The 12,792-nt window shown below is 38.8% G+C and overlaps 1 protein-coding gene across 1 annotated transcript in view; it reads right to left on the reverse strand.

Annotated features, from left to right (window-relative positions):
* Positions 1-2,181: 2,181 nt before the first annotated feature.
* Positions 2,182-12,792, reverse strand: part of GALNT9 (polypeptide N-acetylgalactosaminyltransferase 9) — a 152,713-nt gene continuing 142,102 nt past the window's right edge. The window contains exons 9-11 of the mRNA XM_062590135.1: positions 11,522-11,617; positions 3,456-3,623; positions 2,182-2,328 (exon numbers count right to left, since the gene is read on the reverse strand). Coding sequence (XP_062446119.1) covers positions 2,182-2,328; positions 3,456-3,623; positions 11,522-11,617 — 411 coding nt within the window. The remainder of the gene's footprint in view (positions 2,329-3,455; positions 3,624-11,521; positions 11,618-12,792) is intronic.

Here is a 12,792-nt window from a genome sequence, read left to right on the forward strand (position 1 = left end):
TCCGTAGATGGTAACTATCCTTTGAAATTGTCTAATAGAGTAACATAATGAGGTTAAATACAGGGCAACTGTTCCCAATCTGTATTGAGCCTGAAGCTTCCTAACTCTGTTTCAGACCTGCAGGAAGACCTGAGTACAAAGGTTGTCCAAATTTATTACTGTATTGCTTGGTTTAATAAAGATGTTCCTACATCTTCCTACAGGTCTGGCTATGCTGCAGAAGATATCATGTACAACCAACCAAAACACAGAGATTTAAGCACCAATTTTTATATTCAGAATCTCACTCATAATTATTCTCTTTATATATATTCAGGTGTAACCTCATCCATTTGACATAAAAAGATCAGGTATTAGCCACAAAAAAAAAAACAAAAAAAACAAAAAAAAACAAAAAAAACACTCCAGGAGAACTGGCTTTGTGTTACGTCTTGTACACTCTGTTTCAAAAATAAAATAGGGTCAAAATATAGAGATACACTCTCTGGATAACAACCAAGAGCTGACAAGAACTGATGGAGCTTGCATGTTAAAAGTAAATATTTTATTAGATATCATGCCCTGGATAAAATTAACTTTGTTTCCATTTTACTTTGTTCAGCATGCTTTGACATAGGAATGGCAAAAGCTCTTCAAAAACCAGAACATCTAGATTCGTTGTACTATAGTGTCTGCAATTACCTATTTTCCTGGGTCAGTAAAACAAACTTTAATTTAAATTATTATCAAAATATTTGGCAGCGAAGTTAACAGGCAGTGTCTCTGTCTCTCCTTCAGTATGGCTGAATCTTCTGTAATGAAAAGCCATCTGCCATTGACCCACATCCAAAGCCTGCTGACATTGACAGTGGTCATCAACTTCGACAGCCTTTGGATAAGGCCTTGTCATTGTTTCGGCTACCTGCTCATAGATACTGCATGAACCACTGGACACATTATTAAATTCAGGTTCACAAACATGCTCTCGCCAGACAATCTACAGTAAAACATTTAGATTTCAGAATAACAGTACATATATATGCTGTCTAGTTCTCCCTTGGTCTAATTTGTCTTCTTATTACTGTTTTTTTTTTCCAAATACTGAAATGACTTGGTTGGTTTATTTAGAAAGTGCTCACAAAGCATATTTGCTCACATTTGACATTTTCACAGGATGGGTAACAAAACGGAGGCTTCAAATTAAGTTTCTAAATTCCACAGCTGGCAACTAAATAAACGGCCTTATTTTCAGAAGGGATGAGTAGTCAGCATCCCCCACCGGTTTCTAGGCAGTTGCTGGTAAATGCAACAGTGCACCTGCATGCACTACACTGCAGGATGGGAGCCTTGCATTTATGTACTCAGAGCCTGCGTACCAACCGAGTCCTCTAGAAATCATCTACTAGGACATCTACTGCCTCAAAAGAGTTAAATATGCAAGTGCTGCATTGTGACGCCTTTACAGCCAAGAAATGTAAAATGTGGCCATGTGGCAATTTTACCTATTCAACATTTACCTGTTTCCTAACTGGAAGAGGTCTCTAAAATGCTGCTTTTTAGCAACCTGAAGGTTGAGAACCACCTGTAAACATTTGCAGAACAGTCTCTTTCTAGAAATAGAGACTCTTAGACAACCTCCCTTTAAATTTATCTTATATTTTCCAGTGTTATTTACAGGTTGTCTTGTTTTGTACAATGAATCAGACAAGCTGAAAAGGTAGGATTTTTCCAGTTCCCTTGTATACGAAGTACAGTAAAAAAGGCACATGATTATTCACCATAGGAGTTGTGCACCAGTCAGTAACTTAAAGCTAAAAAGCTAACCATCAGAGAACTCTCTTTATGAGGCAGTATTGGGATCTCTCCTTTCAACTCATCATAGAACCATCTGTCTATTAATTCCTCTAGGAGAGCTTAAAGAACCCACTCCTCTGTTGTGTTCCGACCATCCCGAGTTTTCCAAATCAACAGAAAACTCTTTTGAAGCTTCACAGGTCATCCTCAGGAACAATGAAGAGTCAAACAGGGCATGTAAGTGTCTGCTTTTTCTTTTTTTTCCACTCTCTTTAAATGCCCAGCTATGGAGGACTGTTGAGAACCAAGTCCTGTTCAAACTGATTTGCTTTAGGACAAATGCCTTGCAAGGTATGGCACGCTGCGCAATGGACAACAGCAGGAGAGGCAGCTTCTCAGTCCCAGCAGTCAATGTCGGCCATGCTTTATCCAGTTTCTAATCATCCACTTTTGCCCCGAGCACCTTTGTACGACTAATCTGAGCCCAAAATTTGCATCCTTTGACATTTCCACTTCTAGACAACGGCCAGTGTCTCTGCTGATGATTGGACCATTCTGAAAGAAAGAAAAGAAGGATTAGAAGAACGAATAGAAAAAGATAGAAAGACTAGAAGAAAAAAGTACTAGATGTACAATTCTTTTGAAAACACTAAAAAGCAATTGAAAGCTCTGAATTCAAAAATTCCTAGGAAGATGCTACAAAAATCGCAAAGCAGCCCTAGAAACAGGAATTCTTATACAGTACTAAAAATTTACTGGGAACTGAAAATTATTGGAAAAATCTAGGAAAGTTGTAAAAACACAAATTCTGAAAAAGCATCAGAAGTTTCCTAGAATGCACTGGAAACTTCCAAGAAAGAGCCCAGGGATAACTTCCTAGAAAGGCCTAGAAGATCCCATGGAAAGTGATGCAGCAGTCATAGAAAAGGTATAGATTCATGACTTCCTAAATATCATCAGGAAAATTCCTAGATGAAAGAAATAATACTAAAACAAACCAACAAATTCCTAGAAAGCAAATCAAAAAGTCCTTGAAAGCATAGGGAGAATTCAAGGAAACTGTGTGGGAAATTTCATGGAAAGCATAAGAGCGATGAGACCTAGAATTTGTGTCAGAAAATTCCTAAAAAGCATGAGGTGGAGAGGATTCCTAGAAAGCATATTGTAAGGGACAGGGGCAGTAGTTCAAGAAAGCATAAGACTGGATTCCTGGAAAGTCTATGGAAAATTCCTAGAAAGTATAAAGGGGTCTTCCTGGAAAGCATAAAAGGTGTATGAAGGAGGACATCCTAGAAAGGATATCCAAAAATTTCTAGAAAGTTTGAGGGGGTTCCCAGAGAGCTGAAAGGGAGGATTCGTAGAAAGTGTATGGGCTGAGCAGCAGGGCTGTTCCCAGGAAGCTAATGAGAAAACTCCTAGAAAGCATAAGGAGGGGGATTTCTGCAAAGTACAAGGCGGGGAGGGGGGAAGATTTCTAAAAATCATAAATCAGGGGCTTTCTGGAATGCATATTGGAAAATTCCTAGAAAGCACATCAGAAAATTTATAGAAAACTTAAGGGAGGATTCCTAGAACAGTCCTCTAAAGATGTGAAGATCATTTGTCTTTGTTTTTTTAACAGCCTTTAGAACAGTATTCAACTCAGACTTATTGCTATGTGGTTCCAAGGAGCTCTTCTGTACCTGCGTGAAATCCCAGAACCTCTGTGCTGGCCTCAGGACATCTTCACACTTCTTCAGAGTAGGTGTCCTGCCCTTCCCATCATCCACGAGGCATTTTGAGTCTGGCAGAAAGGCTGTAGAGCCCAGGGGCCCCAGCTGCAGGACGCCCTCAGAGCTGTAGCGGACCAGCTGGGAACAAGAGCAGAGGGAAGGTTATCACTGCAGTCCAGGGACCCTGGACAACTGGCAGTGTCAACCATGGTGTCCTCCGGTGCACTTCAGGTGGAAGTGAGAGGTGCCAGCACAGAGAGGAGAGACCACCACCGCCAGCCAGGACTACGGCTGGCAGCCTCCTGTGTGAAGATCCAAAACACAGAGCCAACCTGCAGCTCCCCTTCCCTGCTCATCTTCAGCTCCGAGCTCGGTGGGTGAGTCCTCTGTCCATTCCAGCATACACTCACCACGGTGGTCTGGAAAGAGGTCTGGAAACTTGCCTTACCCACATGAGGTACCTTATAGGACACAAGATTTCCTTTTTTCACACATATCCTCTCCACCGTTCCCTATCTAGTATCTCCCAGCAAAAGGGCAATCAAGAAAATGAGGTAATCAATATGTAAATCATATCCACTCAGTGGGAATTCGTTTAACATGGACACAATGTCAATTTGCCACATTGTTTGTTCTTAAGAGCTCTATCAGAGGCTGTAACAACAAGTCTAATGCATTTTTGTAAATAAAATGTTACTGAAAAAACCTAACAGTGCAGCCAATATACAAGAAGAGAGAGAAAAAAAAATAAATAAGAGACGTAACAGCAAATTTGCTAACATATGCTTCAGGCCATAGAAAAGTCACACTCTGACTTGAATTCTGTAGGAGGCTTAACTATTCTGAAATTTAGTGATACGGTAAATGCTACTGGCTGTAATCAGAGGTTTCAGATAGGTGCATGTATTATTTTTGGACTTTCAAATTTTTCTTAAACGAGGAAAAAGTGTAAGCAGGCTCTAGTAGTATAACATACACAACAGAATCGTTCACATTAATTTTTTACAAGAGTTTACTTTTCTTTTTTTAACCTTTTTCCTATTTTAAGTGATGATTTCACTTACCTCAAATCATTCACAGCAAAAGGGCCCTGAACAAAAAAAAAAAAAAAAAAAAAAAAAAAAAAAAGAAAAGAAAAAAGAAAAAAAAATCTAGAACGAGAGGTCAAAATTTGATCTCTTGGAACCTCAGTGTACCAAAATGCATTTTATTATGTCAACACTGGACTAAGGGAAATTCTGTAACAACAAAGAGAACACCTGCAGATGACTTTTGTCCATTAGGACTAACTGTAAAGAACGTGGTCACAGCAGCCCTTTTCTATAGGCAGAGGGTGGCTGCCTGTTTTCCTTCTCATGGCTGCTACATTTTGGGTCAGATGGAAGGGGACACTGCCCCTTCCCTGAGCACTACAGGCTCATTAGGACAACAAAACCTCCTGACTGTGGGAGGGGACACCACCAGCATGGAACCTCTGGCACAGGACAGGCGACTCCTGGGCGAGCAAGCAGCAGACATAAAGCCACCTCTCACAGGCACTGTGAAATAAAGCTTTTCCCAGGGATGCACAGGGAACCCTGCAAGTTCATTGCAATCTGAGAAGATGCCAAATGACTGCTGGAGGACAGCAGGCCTGAAGAACACAGTCTTGAGGAAGCAAGGCTGTCTTCAAACCTTTCACTCTGTCTCAGAGATCTGACTTTTCTCTGCTACAAAGTTTTGTTTCAATCTGTATTTTAGTATCATATCTTGTCATTTCTCTTGTGTTTAAATCCAGAGTCATTTACCTGCATAATATTTTGCCCTTCTTACACTAGAAGTAGTCAAGTACAGCAACTAAATGCCGAAAGACTGCAAAAAGGAGACTGCCACATGGCTTGTATGTTATGAGACAGGATCCTCAAGGTAAAGACTTCAGCCATTGAAAAAATGCAGGTATCATCCAGGAAATTCACTTCCTGTCTGGTCTTATTGCCATTATATGATGGAAAATACTTAAGAAAAAATGGAAGGAAGGTCAAAAATGTTTGCCCTTTATTGGTTGCTACTGACCGGTACATGAGATATCATTAAGAGTCGATCAAAAAAATCTTGAATTAGAGTCTATCTTTCTATAGCCATCCTCTCTGACCTCAGAAGAATCATGCTGTGAATAATCATATCCCTCTGGTGGTAAGAAGAACATGGTCTATTTGTTCCCAGCCCAGATGCCCTTTGGCAGATTACGTGTTCATTTTCCCACCTGCCACTTCTATTCAGAGCAATCATGTGAAGCATGGAGTTAGGACAGAGCCTACATCACCAAAAGCAGAGGAATAACCACATGAGGATTCTTCTTGGGATGAGCAATGACATCAGTTGAAGCAGTCTCTACATGCACTAGATCTTGACACTTTTTTGCCCTTCACTGTAGCAATATTGGGCAAGTATGTAAAAGAAGAAGAAAAAAGCAAAGTGATTCAAAGTATGAATGGACCACCAGCTCAGATAAGTGAAATCACTCTTCTCCCATACAAGGGTAAGAGCCTTCCTCTTTTTAAGAAAAACCTGTCTGTGTATTTCACACTTCTAATACCCAATGAATGCACAGCAGAGTTTCAATGAACTGAAGGCATGGCTGAAAGCTGCACTTACAGGGGAATGTGTTAGCCTTGCTGTCTTTGTTGCCCTTCCCCAGGTCCTAAAATAGCACATTGCTACCTGACTGACACTGCCTTATCTAGATAATCAGAACTGCTGTTTACAATGGACTGCCTGCTGTATAGTACTGGATCAATTTTCCCTGTGGTTTAAAATGACCAAAATTTGCTTTACATATATAAACTTTATACAGATGTATTTTTAGATATGAAAATTGTCTAAAATATTCCTTGTCTCTAGAATCTCCGTAGCCTGGAGTTGTACATGCTCTGTATCACAGAAACTATGTACTTGGGGAAGATATGTAATAAAGAAGCCTACCAAAGCAGAAACTACTGTTTCTGTTTCTGATTAGGCCTTAGAAGAAGAAGGTATGATACCTCTATTAAAATATCTCTGATATTGAAAGTGGTAGTTGTGTGACAGCTGAATAGTCAGAGATGTCTCAGTACAGGAAACTAGTATCTGTACAGTGATGAGACAAATGGAATAAATGGACTTAATTTTCCTGAATCTGTATTTTCTCACAAGAGTTCCAACAGTCAAAAATTACAGACTTATACTTAAAAAAAATGTTAATTAAAAAAAAATCTCAATTCAAGCCACATTAAGTAGTAAAGTTTTAGTGCCTACTTCTGCAAAATCAGTCCTGAAATTGAAGTTCAAGAAACTATTGTATAATATAATAATGTCTCCCTCCAAGACTTCATCACTTCCTAAAGACAACATAAACTGTGCAAATAAAAGACACATTAAAATAATTTTCTTATTACTGTAGACTGAAAAACAGGAGTTTGGGATAAAGAACCAATGAAATATGGAAAATTATAGCCACTGTATTCAAACTTGAGCCTGGATGCCATTACTGTACAAAAAAAGAGGTAACAACCTCTGCATTTGCAGTGAAGCTGTGAGCACAATACATCACACCGAAGTCAAATGGGAAAGTCTGCTTTATAAAGGCATAGCCTATCTCATCCATTAAAAAAAAAAAAAAAAAAAAAAAAGTAGTGTTTGCAGGTATTGATGGGCTAACAACTTGAAATATCTATATACTTTCACTGCATACTCCAGAACACAGACATAGTTTTATCCCTTACATGAGCCTGGACCTTAGTTCAGTTTTTCACGTTTACCTGAAAAGAGCTAAAAGAGCCTCATAAATGGCATGGAAGCTAAGTGCTGTATTAAATACTCTAAGATCTAATCCAGGTACTATCTGTCGTATTTACAATAACACAGGATATTTTCCCCTTCGACAATCTGAAATCTGAGCAGAATGGGAGAGATATCAGAGCTTATTTATCAAAATGACTGTAGCTGATTCAAAAATAGTAAGCAGTGCTACCCGTGGAAGATGAACCTCCAGGAACATTAGCCCAGTAAGTAAAAGCTAGCTTTTACTTCAGGATTTTGATTTCAGAAACTCTAATTCCTGATGATTTCCAGTCAAGTGAAAAAAAAAAAAAAAAAAGGCACAAAATAACAACAGATAACTTTTTGTAAGAAACAGTCTCACTGATGGGTCCCATCCTAAATTTAATCCTTAAATTTTATACTAAATTTACCTCCCTCACCCTCCTCTACTGCAATCAGAAGGAGATCTTTAATGATCCAATAGCCCTGCAGGTTAAGGTGAACTGTAAGCTCATGTGGTAATTGAAGTAAAGCCGTATAGGAATTAGAGTATTCAATGTCTCCAGGATACTTGTAATCACAGATAAACAGATTAACAAACATCCAACTTTGCTACACAATCTCATCCACCCTGTTGCCTGCAAGTTAAAAACTTTCTTTCCATCTGTCCAGCTCAAAGCAATCAGATGTGCTATCCAGTGTGCGACTCTGGAAGGCTGGAGCTCTGCCAAGTACAATATCAAATAATCTGCCCGCGAGCAGCAGTTTAAGTGTGGCCGTTCATCTCCTTCTATTCCACCTGTTTGTGTAGCTCCAAGCTCCAGGAGTCTGAGTGCCCAGAGTTCCCTTCTCCTGCTTGATCTAGCTGCCATGGGAGTCCTCACTTGCGCGGTGGCAGCGCCGCCCCTTTCTCTCGGCATCAAAGGGAGCAGAGGAGGGCAGAGAGGGAGGCTGATCACTGGTGCCTTCCTATCCCTGCCATTTTATTAAGTTCTCCTCTTCTTTCACATACAGTTAATAAGCTCCATATCACAGCATTCAAGATAGAGTCTGAGACAGTGAATATCTGCCACTGAGGCTGCACAATTATTGCTCGAAGATGGTTCAAAACCGTGGGCCCCATAACCAATATAAGAGGCTTCCAGGCCACCCTCCACTTTTGGGGTGGAGGTTTTTTTGGAGGCTGTTCCGCACTAACAGGTTGTACAGTGATGTAAAACCAATGAGCACTACAGGTGATTGTGTAAGACGGCCAAAATGCAGAGACAAGGCACTTCAAGACTCCCAATATATTCATTTCTGAACATTTCTTTAGTCCTAGATTGTGTTTCCCATTGCTATCACCACAACGTTTGCAGATCTTTCTACCTGAAATGAATCAGATAGCACTACTTCTCTGTAAAATGAGTTTTGAAATAAATGCCATTAAACTTAATTTAAAAGATGCAAAAATGTGTTTGGATAATCCTAACTGCAGGATTTCACTGATTTAACTTGAGTCAAATGCCTTTCACCTAAAGCAAAATTGATCCATGCTCAAGCGAAATGCTTTCAAGAGGGTCCATAAAAGAGGTTGTCCCGGTTTGAATAAATGAATTTAAAAACTGATTTCATGTAAAGAGCTGTGATTTATGGAGGTAAAAGACTGATCTTGAGATTACACACAGGGAAGGCATTTTGTTCATGGAGTAGTAACATAGTTTTGTTATTCGCTAGTAACACAGGACAACATCACTCAGATGTGCAACACGCAGTGAAAATAGAAGGGTAGGAAGAAGAAAAGAACATCCTCTCCCAGAATGAAGAGTAATCTTCTGCCTAACTCAGCTTTCTTTAAACACATGACTGATTTCTGTTGGTTGCAGTGGAACCACGTGCATATTAAAATCACTGGTTATTTGCTTGTCAGTATTGAAGAGTATGAAAAGCAAACAGACTGTAGCTGATCTGGTGAGAGGTTTTCACACCAGGAGGATGCAACAAGCACCAGTGATAACCTAACTGGTGAAAATTAGTGCTTTGTTTACATGAGATAGTTAATATTCAATAGGGACATACAACTAACTCAATTCTCAGCTCAGCAGGGTATTTTATGCCCTATCCTTGAGATGGAAAATGTCAGAGACTGAAAGCTAAACATAACAGACAACTATGCTCACCCAAGCTGATTGTAAGAGGGGCTTTAAAAATGTTTATTTAATATATTAAAATGCTTGCTGTCAACACCTTTCATGCTATCTGCTTGAATATCCTTGATTGGGGTTTGTGCAGCTGTGCTTCTCATACTGAATTAATTTTGAAAATTGTGGTGAGATGATAGAAGTTTTCCAGCTGTGTAATCATTAATTAACTTGGCTGCATGTGAGTGGCTCCAACCCATGCTTGTCTGTGAAATATTCAACCTAGAGAAAACATCACCTCTGCCTTCTGCATGGTGTTTCTTACAGAGTGAAAACTTTTTCCTTTTTTAAAAAAGGAAACGCAAAGTGCTGCAGGATGATTTGGTAGATTAACTTCTTGCCTTTCCCATACTTTTATGATTCTCACACAGAGGGGATGCTTTGGATTTTAAGGGTTTCGGAAGAGTGACTTTCTATTTCTATGCATTCATATAATGCCTGGTAACAGAGGCCCAGCTTGCAGCTGTAATGTAATCTTACAAAAACAATATTTCAGGCTCTTTCTCAGATTGTGATCAGAAAGGATACTAGAGACCTGTAGCATAAGTGAGACGGAAGAGATTTAGTTAGGCACTGCCCAAGTTCAACAGCCTGGGCAGTGAATACTTTGTGTACTGTTATTTGCACTTGAGAAGAGCTGCCCAGTGGTTTACTCTAGGGCCCAAAATTCAAAAGACATTGTCTACTGAACAATATATTTGCGTTGTAAAAAAAAATAAAAGAAAATAAAAGTTTCCTTTTTCTCCTTAAGTTTCTCCTGAGGCGAGCTGAAAGCTGGCTTGAAAAGTAGGGAAGAAAATGCTTAGAGCTGACTGTTTTCTGAGATGTGAGCTACACTAGGTCCCAAAATCTTAAGAGTTAGTCAGTTAGCTGGATAAATCCTTATTGCTTTCATATAAATTCATGGTAACTTTTACACCCTCTTCTACTTCCTTCTTCTGAAAGTGTATTCTATAAAACAAGAGCCAGGGAGGCAAACAAGTAGGTGAAGAACTGCAAAATAAATTACAGTCAGAACCATTTACTTCATTATTCCTCTCAAAGCTAGCAAAAGAGTAGAGATTAGATGCTGCAAAGGACTTTCTAAAAGGACCTAAATTTGCCATCTGGTCAGAATTAAAATGGAACAAGAGCCTGAACTCTCTGCGTGCCTTGACATCTCTAACTAACTAGCATCTACTTGGAAAACTCATTTGAATCTAATTAAGTAGCACTATTTTGTTATCTTACTCAAAAGCTATTCCTTCTGTCTTTTCTATGAAAGTGTCAGTCAAGCGTTTCCATGATCCTGCCAAAGGCAGACATACTGCCTACCTACTTTGCTCTAATAAGGCATAACTCTTCTTCAGCTTGCAATTAAGCACAATAGGCAATATTTATATTTTGCAAATCTTGTTATGCCTCCATGGTAATGTACCAGCCAGGACTCCAAATCAATATATGTACGGCTGAACTTCAGATAATGGTTAAATCCAGGATAAGGTCAGAATTTATTTATGTATGAATTGAGTGTTCATTAATGCAGTTCAAAGCTGGCCTGCTATGAAGTCACACAACTCAAAGATACTTCTAAAATAACGAAGGAATGTGGTAGAAAAGGCTCTCTAAAGTCACTAACTTTTGTTCGTGTAAGACTTATGTTTGTAATTTAAACAAGCTGAGAGAAGGTTTTGAAGGTAAATTAAAGCGAGACATTTCAACAAAGTTAAATGTGCTTATTCAGGAGTCTGTATCAATCAAACTAATATGGCAATATATGAATTTCTTTATCTTGTACAAGTTTAGCCTGCACTAAAGCAAACACAAGCTGTGTGAACATACGTGTCTCCAGCAGTTCCAGCATAAGTACGTAGGATTTAAGCATGTTCAAGCTGACCTAGTACTAGTTCTGCATTTTGACAAGACCTGACTGTCTCTGCCGTCATTCCACGCCTGCTACTAGAGAAAAAAGATCTCTGGTTATTTAAGAGCCAGACTAACAGTGATACATTGTGAAATTCAACTCAAATTTACCAAATTACTTTTTTGTTTCTTTTGAATAAGGTAAAAGTTTCCTATTAAGTGATTCTAATCACTAACCTGAGAGGACATTCCATGGCATGGGTAGAGGATTGCTTTGTCATCCTCTTCAGCTCCCTGGTCCAGACAGTAGCCGCTAGCTTTGCTGTTACGGACCTATAACCAGATCAGAAAGAAAATAGTTGTATTAGAAATTAATCTGTAAAATCCAAATCCAGTCTAGCTGAAGCTTAGCTGCATTACAGTTACTGAAACAAACAGTGTGCAAACGTGTTCAGCACTTCCCTGAGAAACACATTTTTATTCTTCAGCTCTGACAGGCTGTTAAAACTTCCCGTGGACTTCTATAGTAAATTTGCTCCATGAAAAAAACAGTTACATTATTTGAACACCTTGCTGTCCTTACAGAATTATTAACTTTGGTCAGAGTTTTATTTTCAGTAATTACCCAAGGACCAACCCCCCCAAACAATCACTCTGAAAAAACAGGCCAAATTTTGCTCCAAATTACCCTTGTGTAATTTTAGATATTGACCCAATATGTTGAGAATGTGACTTCATCAAATAGCACAGGAGCTATGCAGGAGTGATGTTGGCTTTGGCACACTCTTATTTGCTCCTGTTATGTATATAGAAACAAAAAGCACATATAATAGAGTTTTATTTGAAAGGAAAATACAATATACAGTCACGTAGCGAAGTTATGTGAAGCACATTACTGTGGAAGAATACACCAGTGATAAGCAATGCTGGAGGGCTTTCCAAATATTTAAAGACCGGGTTCAGAGAACCAACTCAGTCAAAAATTCATATCCCTCCCAAGATGAGGAGAATTTACAAGTCTATAAAACTGGGCTGCAGTTCTTGTGAATTTTCAGGCCTTTAATTCTCTTCAGACTAAAAGTATTACACACATTATTTAGACAGAAAAAATTTAGAGGTGTTTTAAACAAGAAGTTATTTAGATGGACATTTTGAAACTATCAGCAGGTCAATTTTGGTTTAGACTATCCACAAATAGTCTAGCCACCCCCATAATATAGAAACAGCTGCTGCACAAAGTATCAGAAAGTCTGTAAACAGTCCTAACCTTTATATAATAGAGTATGAGCATAACAGGCAATCTGATGGGATATGAGTGTTCACCAACAGCTAAATTTCAGGAGGTTTATTTTATGACTCTGGTACTATAAAGGCTAAAGAAGATGAAGACAACTTTATGATGTGGCTTTAAAAAATGTGAATTGAGTCACTAGGAAATATATTTTTAGTACTGTTTCAATCTGTTTTACGTCTACTTGATACATTTATTTTCCTTAAACTCACTAAAA

The sequence above is a fragment of the Rhea pennata genome, chromosome 17 (genome assembly GCF_028389875.1).
Source record: "Rhea pennata isolate bPtePen1 chromosome 17, bPtePen1.pri, whole genome shotgun sequence".
NCBI classification, from domain to species: Eukaryota; Metazoa; Chordata; class Aves; order Rheiformes; family Rheidae; genus Rhea; species Rhea pennata.